The sequence below is a fragment of the Pneumocystis murina genome, assembly GCF_000349005.2.
Source record: "Pneumocystis murina B123 chromosome Unknown supercont1.4, whole genome shotgun sequence".
In the NCBI taxonomy this organism is placed as follows: domain Eukaryota; kingdom Fungi; phylum Ascomycota; class Pneumocystomycetes; order Pneumocystales; family Pneumocystaceae; genus Pneumocystis; species Pneumocystis murina.
The window spans coordinates 500,959-523,472 of record NW_017802362.1 but is presented as its reverse complement, the minus strand read 5'-3'; the positions used below and the strand labels follow the sequence as shown (position 1 = coordinate 523,472).

Here is a 22,514-nt window from a genome sequence, read left to right as displayed (position 1 = left end):
TTGATAATATTTTTCTGATTTGTACAGAATATAAATATATATTTTAAAATAATTTGTCTATATCTCCAAAAGTTATTTCGAGTTTAAATTAAACTATAGTTTCTTTGATGTTCCAGTCCTATTTTTTAAATGTTGTTCTGGAATCCAGTTTTCATCATAATGTAAATTAAGTATTTTTTCTGGTTCTTTCTTTTCGCTAATCTTCTTTTTAGAATTCTTTCTTTTCTTTTGATATATATTGTATATCCACTTTTGAAAAATTAAATAAGGGCCTATTATAAGGCCAGCAAGAATAATGTAAAGAAATATTGTTTGAAAATTAAAGAAGGAATATTCCGGCTCTTTTACTGTAATTGTTGAATTATAAGCGACATAAGTAAAAAAGATGCCCTAGCTAAATAAGCAATGGATTTATAGTGTTTTAAAAAACATACATATCTTCTAATTTTCGCGAGAATAGTAAGACCATAATCATTTTCCGCTAATTCAGTTGAAAAATAAAATGAAGCCCTTGTAGAATTTAATCCTGGTATAATAATACGTTTTTTTATATCTCCTAACTAAAAGAAATGAGCAATTTATTAAATCTTTGGATCATTATACATTAATTACTTGCAGAGAAAAATTTGTGTCAAAAATACGAATAGAAAACGATTCAAGAACAAGCGTTTCATTTTTTAAATTCTTAATTTCGACATTTACATTCATTTTCTTTCCATTTAAAACTGTTCTTGATGTTTGAAAAAGAGCTGGATCATCAGTAATATTTGTATTAATAAAAATATCTGGCACATTATGAGAAGTTGCATTTTGTATATATTCACTATTTTTCAAATCAGATGCAATTGTCCCTGAAATAAAAAGAACTACAAATAGAGTTTTGAATATCTTCATAAATTAAATAGTAAAGTGTATAGTTTTTTTAAGTTAAGAAAATATTTTCCCGAAACGTTATGAAAAATTATATATTATTTCAAGAATGTTAAATAATTATATAACTTTCTAATTCATCCCTTTTATTTCAGTATTATTTTTATTTTAAATTCAAACGTCTATATAGGTATTTATTTAAATGTTTATCATAAAAATTATTTTTATAAATTCATTTAAATTTTTTATTTTAATATATTTAGATAAATCAAACATTACCTTTTGTAGAAAGTGTTAAATTTAAACTTTTATTATTATTATAAAGATATACATGACCAAGTACTTAAAATTAAATAAAAGTATAATTTTAAAAGGTTATTTTTAAAAATTAAGGTCTTAAATTTTGTAGTTAAATCAATAAAAAAATACTAATAAACTAATTAAAAATGTTTTATCATGAATATTTTAAAATCTTTAAAATAAAATATTTGAATTAAATATCTTTTAAGAAAAAATCATAAACTATTAAAAGTTAATCTTTTTTAGATATTTAAATATATAGAAATATTAATTCATGTAGAATAATATTATGAAATTATAATAATTCTGAAGTTATTAAATAATATTTTTAGCTATAAAATTAATAAAATTCTGAATAATTTTCCAATCTCAAAAATTACTTATTTTTTTCAGAAATATTGAAAAATCCTAATAATTTATATGTATTTAATCCTTTTATATTTCAAAACTTTATTTAGATAAAATTTAAACAAATCTATATATGTAAATTTTTATAGTGATATAAGTAATAATATTACATTAATATTAGAAATAAGATACAATATATAATAAAAAGTAAATAAATGCAAGAAAATATTATATACATATTTTTCATAAAAATTATAGCTTAAGAAGGAAAAATAAATACCTAGCATTATCAGTGGAGCTTTTTTTAATCTTATGCTAATTTAAATAAAATAGATGTTTTTAGTTAGAAAAACATTTATATATAAATCTTAAAAATTTAAGAGTTTATTACGTTCTATCTTTATAAATTTAAAGTGTTTTAAAAAATTTATTATTTTTTTAACTTGTATTTTTTAAATTTTAAAAAACTGAAAATATTTCTTATGAAAAAAAAAAAACGTTTTTTTATAAAAAATGTTTTCAGAAAACAGCAACAATAAATTGTCTTAAAAGGTAAAGTAAATATTTTCCATTTTAAAGTAGTCATTTCTTTCAAATTTAAATTTTAATATAATATTTGCATTTTAGTTTATTCAAAATATCCGCTTTAATTATATATTGTTAAAACTTCGGCAATAAATAGAAGTTATTATATCATTTTTAAAGTTTCTATATTTTGTATCTCATCTCATAAAAATTTCAATTAATATCTAGAGGATTATTATTTAACTGGTTTATAGCATTATATTTAGCTTTTTTTGCCTAAAAGCATCAAAAGCTTAAAAAATATGTTTGATTCAAATGTTTTGGAAACAGATTTTTTTGTAAATGATAACACATCTCCAGATTCACAAGTGATAATAAAAACTATTTCTAACATCATTCCTAAGGATCCTAAATCACATACAACTGTATCATTATCTAGAAAAAATAAAACTGAAGATTTTCGTTCCATGGGAAGCAGATATAAAACTTTAACAGGGGAGCTCAAATATAAAAAACGTCTATCTCTTGTTCGTGCTATCTATGATTTTAATTTGCCTAAACTTTCATCTTTAAAATTTGTTGCAGGAGATATAATAGAAGTACTTAATAGGATGGAAAATGGCTGGTGGGATGGTGTATTGGGTGATCAAAGAGGTTGGTTTCCCAGTAATTATGTTCAACATCTGGATGAAAATGAAATAAATGAATTTGAAGAAGATGAGAATAATGATCACGATACCTATAATATACAAATTGGTTTGGAACAAAACATGATCGAAGAGAATTCTATTGAATATTTACATCAAGAATCACAAGATATTAAAGCTAATGACCATTCTTTACGTGATTCTATTTGGATATCAGATGTTTTAAATGAAAAGCCATATTATCCTAATACTGAAAAAGAATCATCAGAAGCTAGTTTTCCATATTTTCTAGCATCTAATGATCAATTTAATAGTAATTCAAAGAAGGTTCATAAGAAAAAATCATTATCACTTACAACAGACAAGAAGTTAAATGATTTAAGTTTTCTTCTAGATATGTCTAGCGTTTTAAAGAGTCCGTATTTTGAGAATGATATAACTGGTAAGCACTTTAATAATTAAAAGAATTTTACGAATTATCGAAATTTAGAAAAAATGCATCGAATTGAAAATAAAGAAGAATCAAAAGGAGTCCATTTATATACATTTCCACAACGATCTCCATCTATGAAAGGTTTATCTCCTCTTGAAGCATTTATTATTTCAAGTTATGAAGATAAATTAAATATTGTTTCTTCATCTGAGGCTTCGTTGCATAATGAAGATAGCTCCAGAATATCTGATTCTGATGATGGTTCAAGCATTTTAATGCCTATTTATTATTGTCCTTTGCAAAGCTCTATCGACTCTAAAGATGATAAAAGTACATATTTAAACTCTAAAGCACTAAAACTTATACCTGAAGAATTAATACCTTCTTATAAGAAAATATTACAGAATATGCGTCAATCAATTAATGATTTACATAAATTTGTTGAATTAAAAATGAAAGTTTTATTTCAAAAATTATGCGATTCAATCAGAATTACAATAATTTATCTTGTACATGCATCAGGTATGCTAAGAATTGTTTCAATTCTTGGTAATTCTCTTCCAACTATAATATCCATATCAGAAAGTGATTTTAAAACTATTAAATGGTATTATTGGAGAATTTTGACAGCATTAAGTAAACTCATTCTTTCAACAAAACTTGCATCGAGTGAATGGTTACCAGAAAATATAAAATCCAGTGTTCTTAATGATGCAGAAGATATAATTATTATAGTTGAGGAATATATTAAATTTATAGTATCAAAAAATTCTATATATAGAACACCATGTAAATTTCGATTAGGATTTATTAAAGATCGACAAGTTGGTGGAGGTTGGAGAGGGAATGGTTTAATCGTGTATACGAAGCCTACAGTTCACAATAATATCTTGTTAGAGTTAGAAATACAGTCTTCTGACAATTTAACTTTGAAACCATTATCTCAAGAACTTCTCTCAAAACTGAATACATCGTTAAATGAGATTAAATGTTTACTTAATTATTTCCAAAAAAAATTATTAAAACCTAGTTTTTCTGATGATGAAAAAAAGGCGTCAATTATAATTTCTGATTTCTTTATAATTCATGAAACAAAAACTATTTTGAAGTCAATCAGGATATTTATGGAAATGATCGAATCTGTTGATGTTACACCATTAGAAGAAACTTGTGGAGATACATATTCACCTACATTATTTGATTTTTTAAATGCTAAACAGGCCTTATATGATTCGATAAATACATTCGTACTTATAGTTCAAAGTTTTCCAAAATTTATAAATATTTATAATAATAATCCTATTATGTCAATAGTTAATTCTTCAAGAAATATCAACTGTTCTTTACAGAGTTTAATGATGACGATTGAATTTCTTGTAGGCGAAAAAGAAATACGGACTAAAAAGTGTTCTGAAGATCCAATGTATTCGCATCATCGTACTTCATCTAAAAAACTATCAATGTCTAGTAATATATCTATGGAGTCTGATGATTCTAAAAGTGTTTTAAAAGCTTCTCCTACGACACCTAGAACTAAAACAAAATTAAAAAAGATTTTTGGAGATGAATCCCCTTTTGGAAAATGTTCCCCTCAAAAAGTGTTTTCAATGCTTGAAACGCAAAATGAGCCAATTCCATGGTTTTTAAAATATAATCATGAAGGAAAAATTATATATGATGAACAAGGTTGTTTAAAAGCTGGGACATTAGTGGGATTAATTGAACATTTAACAAGACATGACTTGCTTGATTCATTATTTAATAATACACTCTTGTTAACTTATAGAACTTTTACATCAGCTGAAAACTTTTTTAATCTTTTAGTAGAACGATTTATGATAGCTCCACCAGAAAATTTAAAACCTCATGAACTAGAAATTTGGATCGAAAAAAAACAAAAACCTGTTCGTCTTAGAGTATTCAATATTTTAAAAATTTGGCTTGAAAGTTATTTTATGGAGCCTATGGATGAAAATTCAGAAAGATTACTTAATCAAATTAAAGAATTTACTATTAATATATTGTCGGAATCTATTTCCGGGGAAAATCTTGTGCGGATTATAGATAAAAGGATGAAAAATGAAGACAGAAATTATTTTCGTAAACTTATGTTAAATATTGGTTTTGTTGCTCCTCCTATATTGCCGAAAAATTTAAGGAGATTTAAATTATTGGATTTAGATCCATTAGAAGTTGCAAGGCAACTTACGATAATGGAAAGCAGGATTTATAATAAAATCAAGCCAATAGAATTCTTAAATAAAGCATGGAGTAAACATCTTTGTAATGGTATTGCTGAAAATATTAGATCAATGATTTTGAAATCAAATCAAGTATATTTTCAAAAGCATTTCTTTTATTTTAATAATTTTTATTTTAGATTACTGGATGGGTTACACAAACTATTCTTAGTCAAACTGAAGTAAAAAAAAGAGTTCGTATTTTGAAACATTTTATTAATATTGCTGATGTTGAATTCATCTTTTTTTTTTAAATATATTAATTAATTATTAGAGATGTCGAAGCTTAAATAATTTTTCTACAGTTACTTCAATCATTTCTGGAATAAATTCAGCACCAATACATCGTCTCAAAAGAACATGGGAATTGGTTACTAAAAAGACTATAAATACTTTTGATTCATTAAATAAAATGATGGATTCAACGAAAAATTTCTCTGAATATCGGGAATTATTACGTTTAATTAATCCACCTTGTGTCCCATTTTTAGGTAAATATACATATTTAAGATAAAACGTTTAAAATAAAAATAGGTGTTTATTTAACTGATCTAACGTTTATTGAGGATGGAAATCCGGATATGATTAAAAATTCTAAAGATTTCATAAATTTTTCTAAACGAATAAAAACAGCTGAAATTATACGAGAAATTCAGCAGTATCAATCAATCTCATATTCTTTTCAAGTTGTTCCTGAAATACAATCTTATCTTTTGGAATGTCTTGAAGGAATGGATAAATTAAATGATATGTATGATCTCAGTTTAGGAATTGAACCACGTGAAAGGGATGATGAAAAGGTTAATATTATTTTAATAGATTTGTATTTATTAAATTTTAATAGTTAGCAAGATTGCTTCAGGAATCAGTATTATTATAAAATATGTTTGAATAAACACTTAGGATTTATTATACGTTCAAAAAATTATAGTTACGAAATTTAATCATGCTAACATTAAAGAATATATTGCTTATAATCAATGAAAATATATTTGTGATAATTCATAAAGAAAAAATAAACAGCTATTCTAAATAAACCAGCTTTTTGAAATGTATCGATGTTATTTATTACATTATTAAATAATTTTATTAGTCAACAATACCATATTTTTTTTAAATAATTTAAAAATAATCAGCATTTTTTTCTACCAATTTTCATTAAATCTTTCCAGAATTTCTATATTTTCTTTGATGTCTTTTTGAACTATTTTGGTTTTTAAATAATAATAATAATAATGCAGTATAAATACCCTTTTTACGCATATAAAATATGGGGCAATCTTTTGACGTACAAAGCACATCCTGATGCAAGCTGCTTTGACATCGTTGACATTGTGTCCAAAGTTTAGCAAAGCGAATTTCCAAATCACTAACTAAATTAAGCTAGAAATATTAAATATATTCTGAAGTAATTATTCGTCTTTACTTGTTTTTGATATAATTCAGCAGTTCTTCCTACACAATGGTTACATACCACGGCATTAGAATCTTTTCAATAATCAGTAATAATAATTATAATCTAGTAAAATAACCATTCTTTAATGGTATTCGACATCCTATACATGTTGCTGTTTTAACAGTAAATTTCACTAGTCCGCCAATAGCAGGTGATGTCATTGAAATTGTTCTAGTATGATCTCCAGAAACTAGACATAATTAGAGCGGTAATGATTTTATTCAAAAAAATATACGAAGTGAATTTGCTTTTTCACCTAAAATAGGTTCAAAAATCCTTAAAAGAGGCTTTGATAACTGATTATCTAGATAATACTTGGTATCAATAGGAATATTATTTTCTAAAACATAAATAGGGTCTTCTGAACGTAAAAAAGTTTGATCGCCTTAAAAGCTAAACTATTTTTCAAATTAATAAAATATATTTACCTTTAGCACCTTTAACAATTATATATGCTACACGATCACCAAGAGTTGGCGCCAGACCAGAATCTCGTTTTCTTATTCTTTCTGCCAATTCTACATGAGCTTGTTTACTTACATAATCTAAACAATATAAGAGAATTTTTAATAAAAATATTGAAATACCTGATTTTGTTAAAGTTTTCGTTATAACTAAATTTGAAATATCAATTTTATTTTGAAGCAATTCAGAGATAACTTTTTTTACATAACTATTTTTTAGATAACATAGAATATCTAGTATTACTTACTTTTGGGCATCATCTATATCTCGATCTATTAATAGTTTTCGAAGAGCTGTTTCTATAACTGTAGAAACTAGACGACAATTATCTCTTCGAATAGTCTAATAAGGAATTAGATACAATAACTAAACATTGTAATATACTTCTATTCCTTTCGAATCCATTTTATCAAATGTTTCCGGTTTTGTCCAATATAACCCAGCATATCTCTTTTTAGAAATAAGTAAATAAGGAAAATAAACTTTCTCGAACTCCAATTTAATAGGTTTAATAAGTTTGCTTGTAACATAATCAGCTGCCTCACAACCAAGTCTCATAGATTCTGCAATATCTTTTACGCCAAAATCGATCATAACAGAATCAGTATCACCATATATAACTTGAGCATTATGGGTATATCCATTTTCTAGCGTATATTTTAATTCTATTTCCTAAAATTCTATGTTAAATAATTTGTTTATAAGCAAATTATTAATACATCTTTTGCTTTTTCAATCATTTGACGTCCATATGATGTTACACTAGAGGAAATAGGCAGACAAGGTAACTTCCCATTAGTTGCGCCAGTAAATCCATATACAGAATTTGCAGAAATCTACTGGTACATTAAAAGCGGTTGGTTTACAGAAATATTACTTTTAAAGCCAATTGTCTTCCGTCAAGTACCGCCTTTTTAAATGGCTCAGTTTCATTTTTCAAATCCAATTTAGCCTTTTGTCTAGCAGCTAAGAGATTCTCAAAAATCTGTGGAAGAAGACCTTTACGAATATGTGGCTTAACGAAACAATCTAAAAACATTAAAAAACAACAGAATAAAAAAACTGTTTACAATTTTCCGGTGTTACATGATAATCCCTATCTTTTTTGAAACCTAGTATTTCTATTTGTTTATAACTAATAAGGGTAGTATAACACAAATTATGTGCTTGCATAATCGATGGATACAAAGAAGTAAAATCTAAAGTTGCAATTGGAACATTATAATATCCCTTTTTTGGATCAATAACAGTTCCTCCCTCATACTGCTCATCAATTCCTAAAAATATTAGTATAGTTATTATTTTTCAATCAATTACCTTCTGATTTAACATTAGGAATAATAAAACCTTTTTCACGAGCTTTACGAGAAAGTTGGCTAACAATTCTAATTTGTTGACCCCTAGATAATATATAACTAAAAGGAACACCTGTAACCCTAGCTATCTCAATGTAATTGACTAAAGACATTAATTTGTCCATTAAACGTTGTGGAAGATATGCATCCTTTAAACAGTAAACAGCAAGTCGACGCCTTGATTCCGATGTCCCATTTTGTAAATCCGTAATAATAGAATGGTGTACATCTTCTTTTTGTTCATTTAGAAACTGAGAAGAAACTGCATTAAGAGTATATGATCTTAGTTTATAATCTCTTTGCATAATTTGAAGCATATCCAACTGCAATCTTCCACTTATATCTGTAAATCTGCTTTCTCTAGTACCATATGCTCTAGATGAAAATGACGTATTATTAATCTCACATTTTTGTCTAATAATCCTTCCAAAATACGGAAAATCATTTACTTTAAGATGTTTCGCTCTATCAATAAGATAAGGTATATCAAAATTTGCAATATTATATCCAATAATAACATCAGGATCCGTCTTTTGAATAAACTTAGACCATGCCAGTAATAATTCCTTTTGATCTGCATAACTTAAAATTTGAGCCCCAGAAATTTGAGCACATGTATCAATAGTGAAAACATTTCTTATAAAAGGTGTTTTTTCTCCATACAAAGTAACTACATTGGCTATTTGAATAACAGGATCGATTTCCGGTTCTGGAAAAACTCCTTTTCTTCCAGCGCACTCAATGTCGAAACTTAAAATCCGTAATGGGGCTATTTTTTGCCAATTTCCTTCAGGTTGAAAAGTTTCTAGATCTTTCCAATCAATAAAAACTTCTAGTTGGCAATTTGATGTTTTTTCATCTACAATTAAATATTTAGTTTTTGGAAGTTTAACCCAACTCATCCCGGTTATCTAATAAAAATTAATAAGTATTCCAATATCAATATTTAAATTCACAGATGTATCAATCATAAACCTTAAAGCATAAGGAAGATTACTTTCAAAAGTTATATATTGTGGAGGAAACATATTATTAAAATTGATATCACCCCGTTCAAATAAATTACGAACTCTAGCGATATGTTTTGGATCATTAACAGTAATTTTAATATATTGAGTTTTTCCATCTTTATGAAATCCATATATTGTTTGTCTCATTACTAATTCAATATTGTTTATGACTTTACTGCTAAAATTAACAGTATTCTAATCATGTGAATAAATAAATTTCAATAAAATTAAAGACCTCTAATGCTATCTTAAATGAATTTATATGCTCTTCATAAAACCCTTGTGGTGATGGGACATAAAAATATGGAAAAAAGCCTGTCACTGTACACAATACGCTATTTTCTTGCTTTGAAAAAATTAACTATATAAAAATCAATCAAAAATATCAACCTCAGTAACTCCATAAAGCCGAAGAATAGGCCCAGAAACACTCATAGTATCATCAATTTCAATTTGTTGAAAATCTATAAATATAAATATACATATATAAACAAAAAAAATAAAAACAAATATCGTCATTTATTGGATCAATCAAAGGTAATGAAGGTCGTTCCCATTTTTGATTTTCATTCTTGTTTTCTAAAACATATCAGAAAACAGATAAGATAAAGATTTTAAACCCAACCCTGTTGATTTTCTAAAAGTTCTTGTATAATACATTCTAAATCATTTTTAAAAGATCTTAAAGTCTTTTTATATTTCAATGCTTTCTTCTGAGTTATAAACTCTAAATCATATGAATTTTCTTCGGAAATACGTCGTTTTTTAATATCATTGTCCATAAAAAGATCATTTTTAATATCTTGTAAAACTTCAATATCTTTGCGTTTAATCTTTGATATTTTTGACATTAAAAAATCTGTTAAATAGAATAAATAAACTTAAAATGCTTTTCAAAAGTTCCTTAATTTTTAATAATATCCTACTACTTTAATTTCATCTTCTAATTTTATGTGAATTATCAAAATATTTAAACTATATCGTGACCATTTAAAGATATAAATATTTTATTACAGTTAAAATATAAAAATAAGAGCCATTAATATTAGCTTTTTATATGGTATAAAATAAAATTATAATAAAAATGCAGAAAAGAACCAAAACCCAACTCTTTTTTAGACTATAGAAGAATAAAAAAAATAATTTCGAGATTAAAATGATAATTTAAAAATTTAGATAATAAAAAGTGGGTATTGATAATGTAATATAATGTTATCTTCATATAATATTTTTTGAGTGGTGAAAATATTCATATAACTTTTTTGCTATATCGTTATTAACTGGAAATGATTCACCTGTTCCAAGACTAAAAATAAATATTAGAAAAAAAAAAGAGAAATAAATCATAAATTGCAATCATACTTATTGACAATAGGAAAAAACCAAAGGAATTTATTGGAACCCATAACTTGAATCCAGTTTTTTTTCCATCCAAGATCAAAAGCATTTCGAATCTTGGAATTTGATCGTGAATCATCATTATTTAAGTTACCAATATAACAGGTTTGTTTAAGAGCTTCAATAGTAGTAAGGTTACGAGAAACTAAGAAAATATGCCAAATTGTAAAAATTCCTAAAACAATACTAAATACTCCTGAAATAACAAGCAAAAGCATCCAATTAACTGGTATAACATTTTTTGAAGGTATATTTAAAAGTATAATAAATTTATAGAGAATAATCAAAGATGATATAAAAAGATAAATCGAATATATTGAAATATAAATAAGAAATAAAAGAAACTGTTTATAATTAGCAAATCCTATACAATTAGAAAGCCATGGGCCTATCATATGGTAAAAGTAATTTACGTTATAGAAATATACATACAATGATGGTCCATCTCTAATAATACATTAATAATAAACATATAATAAAAAACCTTACTAAGAATACAGTAATTGCATATAGAACAATGATGCGTACGATCAGGCTATAAAATTAGTTACTAATATCAATTATCAAAAAAATATACTTTCAAAATTTCACATTTATTACAAAAACGGGCTGAACCATTTTGCTTTACTGAGATAAAAGTTGAATAATTACGCGACTCAATACAAACATAGCCATCATTCTAAAAATTCTCAGTATAAATTTCTAAATAAATACATTGTATTACACCCCGAGGAGAACCAGGAAATGTAAAAGTAGTAGCAGTGTAACACCAAAATGAAATGATAAAACCAATACTGGCAAAAAATATTAGGATAATACCTTTTCTTATAAGCTTAGAAATATTATAATAAACATTTAAAAACCATAAAAATTAGAAACTGTTTTAATGCAAATAGTCCAAGTATATACCCAAAAAGACCATAGTAATAAACAATATACAATGGCCCTCGGAATATAAGTAGTTAACTTATGTAAATAGGGTTTTAGTTTCACATGAAAGGAGAGCATCTAATGATTTATAAGTTTTGGTAGAAAAAATCAGATTTTCGAAAAAGAAAATAATATATAATTTCTAAATAAATAGAATTGTCATATACAAATATAATAGATACACATATCAATATTTATTTATTTTATTATATTTCATATATTTACACTATTTTTTTATATTTTTATTATATATCTGTTTTAGACTTTACAAGTAATGTACCCAATGCATGAAACGTCTTTATTTAAAAAAATGAAGACGCGATTAATATGGATTATTAATTTTAGAATTTTATTTGACATAAGATGCTGTAGAGTCAATTTATGTTCAAAGTAAACTCTAACGGTATTGAAAAAAATCATCTGGTTATATATTATATATATATAAGAAAATGTATAATAATTAAGAATAAGGTATAAATTAATAGATTAGAATTAAATATAGTAAAAAATTGAATTACAAAGCATGTTAAATATAGATAAATTTAAAATATTTCATAAAATAGTATATCAAAAACATTAGTAGTAATATAGTTTTATATTTCAAAGGTGCCATAAAGAATACATTTTAGTAATTTATATAATATAATTACCCATTTTTTCAATAAATTAATCTATTTAAATGCGTATCAAAATAATTTTCCCAAGTTTGATACATATGAGTAATATATTTGATATTATTTAATAGATAATAAAGCAAGTTTATGACAAGCTTGAATATGTTAAGATCTATTAATAAATAATTACTATATAAAAAACTTTAAATATAGTAATATTTAATATACCAAATTACTAAATAAAAGAATTAATAATAAAGTTCATGATTTTAAATAAATAAAAATAAAACCAAATACCTTTTTTATGAATGAATATTATACCATCTTATTAACATAATTTAATTTTTCTCACCAATAAAATTTGGAAACTACAATCAGATAAATTCTTTAGATCTATGGAAACAAAAACAATATTTTATATAAAATATTATCTACTAACTATTTACGAATCAATAACATTTTTTAAAAAAAATACATAATATAAAAATTCTCCAAACTACTCTAACAATTGTTCTATATCAGGCGTTACTATAAATTTCTGTTTTATTTTACCCATTAACCATGCCTTTTTATTATTTTTATAATCCAGAGCAACTATATCCTGTAAAAATCTGCAATTACTCCCTAAACTGACATTCATTTCAATACCTCCCCATAATATTGTTGTTTTTCCTGATTTTCGAATTTTTAGTTGTCCAACACATCCATCAGGAAGATACTGTTTAAATGTATCAAACTCCTGAGAATCAGGTAATGAGGACATTCCTGATAACTCATCACCATGCAAAACAGTATGATCTAGCAATATAGTTTTATGAGGAATATTTTGTTCAGAATCAACATTCATAATATCATTATTTTCAATCTTAATTTTTGGAACTTCAACTTTCGTATCTTCAGTTTTTAATAATGCTGGTAATATAGGTGGAAACTGAAAAAAAAGCAATTCATCTGACTAATTTAAATTAGTTTTTTTTTTTAAAAAAATAAATTAACATTTTTCATATCACCAGCTAGTTTATCAATAAAATAACGCGTAAATATCTTAAAATCATCCAAAACTTTTTCTCTTTCTTGCTCTTCTTCCACTGATAAAGCTCTATTATACTTTTTTTTCGTTTTTTTATTTAAAAAATGCGATGATGTAGATTTAGAAACACTTTCTTGAATTTCAAAAGTCAAAGAATCATTCTCAATAGCTTTAAAGTCAGCTTCTTTTTTATTTATAAGTAAATAGTATAAATATAAAAAAGTATCATAAATACCATTTGATTTATCATTTAAAACTAATTGGGCTTCAATTTTATTTTTTTCCTTTAACAATTTATCTGAATCTCTCCCTTCTAAATTCACAAAACTTTCTTTATAATCCATATAAAAAGAAGATACAGGCAACATCATATTATTTAGACCATTATTTGTCAATATATTTAATTTTTCCATATTTAATTTAAAAACACCTTCATCATCACTTTCAAAAAATTCTTTTTCTTGGCCTAGATATAGTTCTTCCCTTATAATATTCTTTTCTTCTTGAGACCCTATAGCAGATACTGAATAGCCTGTTAATGATAAACATTCATAAATATCATTTTTTGACTCTTCTATATGATTGAATAAAACAACCTAACAAACAAAACTCATACCCTCCTTTATTTCAACCATTTCGTTTTCTACTTGCTTGACGTCCAACATCATCTTTCCTTCCTCGGATTGATTAAATAAGGGTAATTCTTCCTCCAAAAATTATAAACAAATTATAAATAATTTCATCTTATAGGGTACCTTCTTTATATCTATATCTGATAAGTCCTTCCCTCTAAATTATATTTAACAGAAAAAATTCTTTATAAATATAATATTTACCCTTCATTTTCTCTTTTAGAAACAAACTTCGGTATAAATTTCATTTTTGTATCTTTTTTAGCCATATAATCCCATTTATTTAACATAATAGATCCAAGACGTCCTTCACAAGGAGCATCTGGATCACAATCATTCATAGTATAATAATATTAAAAAATTGAATATTAAATTCCGGACTTTATAATAGTAATAAATAAAATTAATAATAGAAATTATAGAAGAAAACGTCTAATAATAACATAAAGCAAAATAATAACCAATAAAGCAATTACAAGATCTATCCAGAAGGGTATAATTTCATATTTTTCTATAAAGGCGGATGAAAAAAAATAAGTTCTAAAAATTGATAACCATCGTTTAATAAATATTTTTGTTAAAGAAAAAAAAGTAAAGATTCTATTTTCCTTAATATTTCCATCATCCTTATAAGAAAAACATAACTTTGGGATATCAGAATGTGAAAAAGCTTCAAATTCATTTTCAAGATCAGGAAGAATATCAATATTTCTTTTATTGCATTCAGGACATACCCAATCACGAGATCTAGAAAGATAATAAAAAAAAGGAATCTTTAAAATAGATTTATACTTACTGTAACGCTATTTTTTTTTTCTCGTTTACAGTAAAATCTAATCCTCCAATATGTCCATCGGCTGTTGATTTCTAATCAATAAAACGCAGAATCTATATATAACCAATACCTTTTGTAAGCATAAAATTAGAAAGACTTATAAGGGCGGTATGAACTAAAAAAATAAATCAAAAAAATTAAAATCAAATAATAAAAATACTTACTCCCCCAAACCGGCTGCCAAAGTTCTTCATGAAAAGATGATATATTAAGACATATATCTTTGTTTACCTAAAAAATTTAGACCCTTTTTTATCCAAAAAATAAACTATTCACAGAAAAACGCCCATTTTCATGACAAAAACGAAAACTTGGAGGACGAAATGGATATTGAGGAGGAAGAAAAATTTTTCCATGATATCTCCCCCCATTAAACTCTGAACCAGGTACACCACGTATTGTAAAATGCCTAAATACTTTAACTTTCAAAAATTCCTTATTCTTTAAATTACCATTCAAAAATGTTATCTTCTCGCGGCGTTGCTGCTACCTCTTTACTACCTTGAAGTTCACGTATTTCCTGAAGAATACGACGAACGCTTGCATTGTTTTCATTTAACTTTTTATTAGAGAAAGGCTTCTCCATATTTTTTTTTAAACGTTGAATATTACAGCCGCTTAAATAAAAATATTTAAAAATGTCTAAACTTCCTGATGAAGTTTTAAAGAAGGTTAAAAACATATTAAAATACATAAAAACATATTAAATTGGTTAATAAATTAGATTCTTAATGAAATACAAACACAAGCAATTGCTTCTCAACAACATATAACAACAAGTCAAATACAACGTCAAGCAAAGGAAAAAGAAAAAAAAATATCAGAATTAATATTTAATGAATTATCAAAGTTAACAAGGGATACGCCAGTTTATAGTTCGGCAGGAAAAGCGTAAACAAATTTTTTGAATAAATAAATAAGATAATTTAATTAGATTTATTAAGGAAGATTTAAATCAAATAGAGCAAAAATTAACAACACAAATTAAAGAAATAAACAATGAAATCGATGCTCTTAATAAAAAAATTATATATCATGAAACAACTCTTGCTAATACACAACCACATATTGAACGTATTATGAACAGTTAGAGACCGTTTTGTTGAATAATATATTATTTAATGACGATTATTTTTAATTTTTTTCAGGAATTTTTCCATTTATCTCTAATATATCAAGCTCACATACTATGTGATTGTAACTTAATCCTAATTTATCTCTATTTGCTATAAGATATGAAATATATTCATTGCTCATTGCACCATTTAAAATCGCTAATACAACTTTTCCTGCAATTTCACACATAAATTTTTCTGAAACCAAAGATGTTTTTTCATCACCTACTATAATCAATATATATTATAATTTTATATTTAAACTTACTATTATCTTCAAGCTCTTGATCCGTTTCTTCATCAGTTAAAAATTTAACACCTTTAGATTCATTTAATTTGGTATATTGCCTTACATAATAATTAAGTAATGATATAATAATATTTTGCATTTTTTTAGGTATAATAAAAATAGTCTCATCAAAGATTTGATGTGTATTTATCGTTTTAAGATTTAAAAAAACTACATACAAATCTATCAAGAAAGATACGACCTTTTGACATTAATCATTTTTTAAAACAAAAATAAAAACCTACATAATATCCAATTCTATAATATTTCTTATTTTCTATTATAGGGTAAAATTTATCAAAAAGCTTATCGCGATCAGCAATTATCGCATTAAACTCTTTAGAAGATATATTGTTTTTATGATCAATAAGATGCTTCACTTTCCATAGATATAACCACTTCAATGTTCTCAAAGAATTTATAATCATCTACAACCGTAAGTTTAATAAAAAAAGAAAATAAAATACCTCTAATTCGCTATCATCAAATGATATTACTCTTTCCGCAACTTCAAGTAAAACTAAAGAAACACTAAAAGAATTAGTTTCAAAAACCTTTATACAATCTGAAATTGAAGATATATAATCTAATCGCTTAATTGCAATAGTAAGATTTTCAATCATTTTACTTGATAAATCCGCAGTTTTCAAATCCTGAAAAAATCAAAAAACATCACGTTATTTTATATAAAATACCCTATTCAATCTAATGCTTTTTAATTGATTAACGGCCTCTTCCTGGATTTCTATAATTTTTCCTTGAGTTATTGAAGCAAGTTCATCAAACTGTTGAGCTTTAAGTAAAGAACTAATAGCTTCTCTCATCACCAAATTATTGGGATGTTTCATAAATTGCTTTCCAATTAAATCTAACAAATTTTCATATGTTTTATTTTGACGAAAATGCTGATAAACGCTTAACTTTATCAATTGCTCTAAACGCAAAATAGATACAGAGGCATCTGCCGAAAAATTAAACTTTTTTAATAAAGATGGAACCAGTCCAAGTAAAATTCTTGAAACACTTTCTTCATGTTCATCTTTAATCTGCGAATATAACTAATAAAATCATTAAAAATCATTAAAAAAAAGAACGATTGCCTTTTTTTTTGATTTTATATCATAATCTGGAAAAAAAATATCAAGATAAACACAAACATAAAGAACCTGCAAAAGCACATTTTCTTCCTTTTCAGTTGGAGCAGATATTTGATAAAATCTATGTTTAGGTTGTTTTAAGGAATTAAGTTTTGAAAAAACGGCTACATGATCGTATAACAAATACTCTGCTAACGATTCCCAATTCTAGAATTATTTGAAATCTTAAAATGAATAATAATAGCCATTACCTTTAACTCTTCAATATCAGAGCATATTGCCATTGAAACCATATGTATTCTACTTTCAGGTTTTGAATCAGAAGCGATATCGAGATACTCTGTATTACTAAAATTCTTAACAAATATATTTTCCTTATTAGAGGAATTAATATTATCGGCTGTTTCATCCAATTGAACCAAAAGCTCGGCAATAACTTTATATTTTACCCATAAAAGCTTATTCAGCTCAAAATCACCATTTTCAATATCAATTTTGCATTTTAATGCAGGATCACCTAACTCCCGTATTTTATTTTCAAATAATTCCTCAACTTTAGAAAGAAAAAAAGGAGATACCCTTTTTCTTATCTTAGAATCAGTATCAAAAAGAAGAGTACATATTAAATCAATTTCATGATCTTCTAAAAACCCGCAAAGCCGTACTCCATTTAATAAAGTGATAGATGAACAGCGAATATTTGAATCTATTTCGTGCAATGCCATTTCTATAAGCCTAGGTTTAAATCTTTCTGTAAAATGTCTAAGTCCAGCAATAAACTCATTATTAGAATAAAGTTTAGACAAGGTTTTTACAACCTCCAGACGAGTCAAAGGGCTCTAAATATATATTAATTGGTTTAAATAATATCTCAATAGAAATACAATATCTGAAAGAACCCATCCTAAATATCGAAGATATATACCATCAAAAAATATGCTAGGCAATTTGATCATCCAGAGACCAAGTTCATGGACACAATCACATCGAATTTTAGGATCTACATCACGATACCGGTGAACAAATACACTTAACTTATAAGTCTAAAATAGATTTTAAGAATAGTATAAACCTATCAAAAAAATCATTAATTGTAGTTTTTAAAAATGCCATTTGTTTTCCAAAGGTACTAATCCTAGTTTTAACAATTTTCATTCGTTCTTCATTTGAATGCCTCTTTTTTTCCGTTTCATACTGTTTATTAGCAATTTGTTCCTCCTTAGTAACTCGATTAAGAACACCAGATAATGATGTAACCATTGCCAAACTAATCACCGTACTCGTATGCCTAAATGAGCGAAATGTAGAACTCGACATTGCAATTACCCATGCCTGAAACTGTTCCATTAACTCTGGACTATTATATAGATGCTCTCGTAAAGAAACTTGATCTATCCAGCGATCTACAAAATCAACTAATCGCTTTTTAAATCCCTTATACAGATTTGACTTAGAAATAATAGGATAATCCCGCATCAAATTCTTCATTTTCTTTAAACTTATTCATGAAAACTTAAAACACTTACTATACGTGATGCTTCTTGTATTTCATATAATGTGTCTGCTACAGAATCTTGGTCAACAAGATGATCTGTATTAATTGTTTGATCAGATCCACAACACTAAGAACATTTCAGAAAAATAAATTCGATAAAACTTTACAATTAACCTTTAGTATACAATTAATAAATTCGACTAATGCCTGCTGCCCATCTCGTTCATACGCGTCTATCCAATCCAAAACTAATACATCCAAAGATGCTTCATAATCTATAAGGGCTTCTACAAAGATATTAAACATGTCTTTAAACATATTTTCACCTACCAAATAGAGCATTATTTTCTCCTTGGTTTTCCTGAGAGAAGGATATTCGTTTTGATTTAATCCTATTCCATTCTTCTTTTGTCTTTCGCGGTTCTTTAACTCCCTGTTTAACACGCTTATTAACCGATCCAGTACTACGTCGATGTACACCTTCTGACTCAATATATTCATCTTCAATTAATGTTTCAGTATCGGTCGACTCTAAATCGCTTGTGCGTAAATCTTCTAACGCTTCTCCTGTTTCTAAATAATGTTAAACATATTAAATTAAAAAAAATATCCAATTTACCAAGGCCAGAAAACATTTTGCGTTGTTGACGCATTCTTTGCGACCTTCGCACTTCATCATTCTGCATTTTTACCATCTCGTAATTCTTTCCAATTAGTTAAAACCTTCAAAAACCTTCTTTATAATAAACTATTTATCATAATAAATAGTGAAGGCAACGTGCCCGAGTGGTTAAGGGGAGAGATTAGAATTATCTGGTCATCTCTTACGGTTTCCGTGCGTAGGTTCGAATCCTACCGTTGTCGCCATGATGTTTTTCAAATAGGATTATGGGGAGTCTTTTTTGATTTTTTACTAAGTTCTTTGAAAGTTTAGAATACATTTTATAGAGTTAGTTTATCTGAAAAATATACAAAATTAAAATAATTAGCCAAGATGAAATTTGATTTAAACCTTACTAAAATAGAAAGATTGTTAGAGGGTTATAATTTACAAGTCAATATTTTCCTGAATTTAGTCTTTATAAGTTTTAAAATCAAATGATATTAAATAGTGTTCAAGTATATATTGATAAAATGAAATTTAACTGTTCTTTAATGTTGAAGATAGAGAATGGGTTTTTAGAATGGGATACTTGGTTCAAAGAAACAGAAGATCAATGTATAGATGAGAAGATTCAACGACTTAACAACTTAGAAAATATTCTAATAGAATTGGGAAAAGTAGAGTTAAAGATTTACTTTAAAAATAATAAATTATTATTAGAAACAAATAGTAGAAAATATTGTATGGGAAATTGTTCCTCGAATGTTATCTTTTCTTAAAAAAGAATCAACATTAACTGAAGCTCAAAGAATTCTTAAAATTTGTACAGAAATAGGAAATGCTAAAGAATTGTTTCTTATGTATATTGAAGGATTGCGTTCTATCAAAAATGATATAAATCTAAAAAACGATGAAAGGGTAGCGAATATTAAAAGATATCAAAAAGATGGTCATATAACTCAAATTATAATACTTTATAAATGTCTTGAAACAGGTACTTTTTTTAGTTATTAATTTAAATAACTAAATTTTAGTGTTATTAAAAATCAAAACAAAACATTTATCTAAATTCATTTTGGATTATTCTCGTACTTTTATATCATCTGTTTCTGTTCTTCACAAATACAAGGCAAATGACAAAAAATTATACGATATTATTATTAAATTTGCAAAACAAAGAGTAGTAGGACTCAGTCAGTTACCTAATGATTATGAAGAAGAAAAAGATAAACAACGAAAAATTTTACATAGTTTTATAATTCAAATTTTTGAACTTTTCTTTAAAGAAAAAAGTAATCAATGGAGCTTACGGTATTATAGACTAATCAATCCATATAAAATATCATTTCAAAAAAACGAACATGATATTCATCTCGATAGTATGGTAAACTCTTTAAAAGTAATGTTAATTTTTTCTTATCAAATACAAACATTAAGATTATTAGAATGTTGCTGTTGATACTAATTTCGATTTTACAATATCATGGAAACTAGGGGAAATTCTTGAAATAAAAGATAACTCCAAAGAATATCGTAATAAAACAAAAAATTTAAATAAGATTAATTTTTTTTAGAATCATATAATTTGTTTTCTAACAATTCTATACCATCATATGGTTTTTTATTTTTACTTGGTGCTTATGTTTTCGAAGATCTATATGTTATACAAGATAATACAATTTCTAAATTTCTTGATCATATGAAGATGACAATCATATCTTTAAATCATGGGCCAATTACTCTATCGTTAATAGATACAAACTTATTTTTGGGATTATGTATTTTAAATAATTTACAGAATATTTCAACAATTAATCAAGAATACTTTTTAGAATATACAAAGGTAATATTTTTCATCATATTTAAGTATTTTTAAAAAATAAAAGACTCTTTCTTTAATTTCATCATCATTAGAAGATTCTTCATTAAGATTTTTATCATATACTTTAATATATCAGAGTTTAATACGACATTCAGAAGATACAACAATAATATATATCAACAACATATTGGATACTTCTCCTTTCAAAAATCTAAAAACTGTAGTAATTAACATACTTAAAGATGAGATACAAAGACACTGGGATGTAAATTATAAACATTTTTTATACAATAATTATAATAATTTAGGATTCTTCGTCACCTTTTATATCTTCTGTTTACAATTCTTTACTTATAAAAATATTTCGTCCAAATTCATCCAATCAGTTTAATTGTATTGAAACGTTTCTTCAAAATTTTAATTTTATAATGCAAGCACTTAACTTGTACATTTTTTTATTGAAAAAGCCTGGTGATGACAAAGTATCTTCATTTTGTTTTATTATTATAATTAATTACATAATAGACAGGTACAAAATCAAAAATAAATATTTTGCAAACCAAAAAATACTGGATTGATCCTCTCATGTACATTACTATTTATTCAATATCTCAATTGACTCAGTTAGAATCATTAAATCATTCTAAAGAAAAAATCGTATATTTTATCAATTATTTTACTTATTCTAATATTTATTAGAATAACGAAATTTTAAATAAACTATTCTTATTGAAATATACACTTGACCAAATTCAAAAAATAACAAAACATTTATTAATTTCTAAAAGTACATAGTAAAAATACACTAAAAATACACTACACTAAAAATACATATAGTAGATAAAAATACATATAATAGATAAAAATACAATTTGATATCAAATTATTCTTTAATATAGTAATGTATTATAATTATGTAATGCTGCAGAACTATTATGTATTAGTATTAGATAATTATGCAATAAGTGATACATCAGGTGCAAATCCTCTTGATTCTGATGTTC

The 22,514-nt window shown here is 25.5% G+C and overlaps 9 protein-coding genes and 1 non-coding gene across 10 annotated transcripts; 4 read left to right on the top strand and 6 right to left on the bottom strand.

Moving 5' to 3' along the window:
- Positions 1-63: 63 nt before the first annotated feature.
- On the bottom strand, positions 64-902 carry PNEG_01635 (hypothetical protein). The gene is made up of 3 exons (XM_007875401.1): positions 604-902; positions 435-560; positions 64-390 (listed from the first exon to the last, which is right to left on the bottom strand). Exons 1-3 carry the CDS (start codon positions 892-894, stop codon positions 94-96), a joined length of 714 nt encoding a protein of 237 aa, XP_007873592.1. The 5' UTR covers positions 895-902; the 3' UTR covers positions 64-93.
- Positions 903-2,345: 1,443 nt separating this feature from the next.
- PNEG_01634 (hypothetical protein) lies at positions 2,346-6,278 on the top strand (the record flags this gene model as incomplete). The annotated part of the gene is made up of 6 exons (XM_007875400.1): positions 2,346-3,132; positions 3,181-5,456; positions 5,504-5,593; positions 5,638-5,854; positions 5,898-6,163; positions 6,208-6,278. The coding sequence occupies 6 exons, from the start codon at positions 2,346-2,348 to the stop codon at positions 6,241-6,243; spliced, it is 3,672 nt and encodes a 1,223-aa protein (XP_007873591.1). The 3' UTR covers positions 6,244-6,278.
- A 59-nt stretch (positions 6,279-6,337) lies between these two features.
- Positions 6,338-10,574, bottom strand: PNEG_01633 (hypothetical protein). The gene is made up of 18 exons (XM_007875399.1): positions 10,275-10,574; positions 10,157-10,228; positions 10,040-10,113; positions 9,885-9,995; positions 9,596-9,844; positions 8,602-9,550; positions 8,355-8,561; positions 8,162-8,313; positions 8,004-8,120; positions 7,669-7,956; positions 7,532-7,626; positions 7,407-7,492; positions 7,248-7,364; positions 7,055-7,204; positions 6,896-7,009; positions 6,790-6,851; positions 6,614-6,746; positions 6,338-6,567 (listed from the first exon to the last, which is right to left on the bottom strand). Exons 1-18 carry the CDS (start codon positions 10,498-10,500, stop codon positions 6,509-6,511), a joined length of 3,261 nt encoding a protein of 1,086 aa, XP_007873590.1. The 5' UTR covers positions 10,501-10,574; the 3' UTR covers positions 6,338-6,508.
- Positions 10,575-10,867: 293 nt separating this feature from the next.
- Positions 10,868-12,055, bottom strand: PNEG_01632 (hypothetical protein; the record flags this gene model as incomplete). Its single annotated transcript, XM_007875398.2, has 7 exons — positions 10,868-10,955; positions 11,012-11,435; positions 11,480-11,494; positions 11,537-11,582; positions 11,625-11,726; positions 11,772-11,866; positions 11,911-12,055. The coding sequence occupies 7 exons, from the start codon at positions 12,053-12,055 to the stop codon at positions 10,868-10,870; spliced, it is 915 nt and encodes a 304-aa protein (XP_007873589.1).
- A 1,032-nt stretch (positions 12,056-13,087) lies between these two features.
- Positions 13,088-14,594, bottom strand: PNEG_01631 (hypothetical protein; the record flags this gene model as incomplete). Its single annotated transcript, XM_007875397.1, has 6 exons — positions 13,088-13,546; positions 13,588-13,805; positions 13,857-14,195; positions 14,238-14,328; positions 14,377-14,410; positions 14,458-14,594. 6 exons carry the CDS (start codon positions 14,592-14,594, stop codon positions 13,088-13,090), a joined length of 1,278 nt encoding a protein of 425 aa, XP_007873588.1.
- A 75-nt stretch (positions 14,595-14,669) lies between these two features.
- PNEG_01630 (hypothetical protein) lies at positions 14,670-15,674 on the bottom strand (the record flags this gene model as incomplete). Its single annotated transcript, XM_007875396.1, has 6 exons — positions 14,670-15,000; positions 15,050-15,110; positions 15,159-15,203; positions 15,253-15,319; positions 15,365-15,497; positions 15,541-15,674. The coding sequence occupies 6 exons, from the start codon at positions 15,672-15,674 to the stop codon at positions 14,670-14,672; spliced, it is 771 nt and encodes a 256-aa protein (XP_007873587.1).
- A 52-nt stretch (positions 15,675-15,726) lies between these two features.
- PNEG_01629 (hypothetical protein) lies at positions 15,727-16,179 on the top strand (the record flags this gene model as incomplete). Its single annotated transcript, XM_007875395.1, has 3 exons — positions 15,727-15,759; positions 15,813-15,979; positions 16,023-16,179. 3 exons carry the CDS (start codon positions 15,727-15,729, stop codon positions 16,177-16,179), a joined length of 357 nt encoding a protein of 118 aa, XP_007873586.1.
- A 43-nt stretch (positions 16,180-16,222) lies between these two features.
- On the bottom strand, positions 16,223-19,797 carry PNEG_01628 (hypothetical protein; the record flags this gene model as incomplete). Its single annotated transcript, XM_007875394.1, has 13 exons — positions 19,704-19,797; positions 19,415-19,657; positions 19,259-19,371; positions 19,116-19,211; positions 18,662-19,071; positions 18,474-18,618; positions 17,841-18,428; positions 17,593-17,796; positions 17,188-17,550; positions 16,960-17,145; positions 16,738-16,920; positions 16,472-16,694; positions 16,223-16,428 (listed from the first exon to the last, which is right to left on the bottom strand). Exons 1-13 carry the CDS (start codon positions 19,777-19,779, stop codon positions 16,223-16,225), a joined length of 3,036 nt encoding a protein of 1,011 aa, XP_007873585.1. The 5' UTR covers positions 19,780-19,797.
- A 59-nt stretch (positions 19,798-19,856) lies between these two features.
- On the top strand, positions 19,857-19,948 carry PNEG_05014. The gene has a single exon. It is a non-coding gene; the product is annotated as a tRNA-Ser (tRNA).
- Positions 19,949-20,149: 201 nt separating this feature from the next.
- PNEG_01626 (hypothetical protein) lies at positions 20,150-22,361 on the top strand. Its single transcript, XM_007875393.1, has 9 exons — positions 20,150-20,203; positions 20,249-20,365; positions 20,409-20,682; positions 20,723-21,087; positions 21,134-21,221; positions 21,263-21,531; positions 21,575-21,992; positions 22,036-22,167; positions 22,210-22,361. Exons 1-7 carry the CDS (start codon positions 20,183-20,185, stop codon positions 21,899-21,901), a joined length of 1,461 nt encoding a protein of 486 aa, XP_007873584.1. The 5' UTR covers positions 20,150-20,182; the 3' UTR covers positions 21,902-21,992; positions 22,036-22,167; positions 22,210-22,361.
- The last annotated feature ends 153 nt before the right edge of the window (positions 22,362-22,514 follow it).

Bases quoted from the DNA above. Each gene is read 5' to 3' on its own strand.
- PNEG_01635 (XM_007875401.1), bottom strand. From the start codon at position 894: ATGAAGATATTCAAAACTCTATTTGTAGTTCTTTTTATTTCAGGGACA. The intron at 561-603 runs GTATAATGATCC...CATTTCTTTTAG, and splicing joins TTTCTCTGCAAGTAATTAAT to TTAGGAGATATAAAAAAACG. The intron at 391-434 runs GTATGTTTTTTA...TTATTTAGCTAG, and splicing joins TCGCGAAAATTAGAAGATAT to GGCATCTTTTTTACTTATGT.
- PNEG_01633 (XM_007875399.1), bottom strand. From the start codon at position 10,500: ATGTCAAAAATATCAAAGATTAAACGCAAAGATATTGAAGTTTTACAA. The intron at 10,229-10,274 runs GTTGGGTTTAAA...GATATGTTTTAG, and splicing joins ACTTTTAGAAAATCAACAGG to AAAACAAGAATGAAAATCAA. The intron at 6,747-6,789 runs GTAAAGACGAAT...TAATATTTCTAG, and splicing joins CTGAATTATATCAAAAACAA to CTTAATTTAGTTAGTGATTT.
- PNEG_01626 (XM_007875393.1), top strand. From the start codon at position 20,183: ATGATATTAAATAGTGTTCAA. The intron at 21,088-21,133 runs GTAATGTTAATT...TAAGATTATTAG, and splicing joins GTATGGTAAACTCTTTAAAA to AATGTTGCTGTTGATACTAA. The intron at 21,532-21,574 runs GTAATATTTTTC...AAAAAATAAAAG, and splicing joins ACTTTTTAGAATATACAAAG to ACTCTTTCTTTAATTTCATC.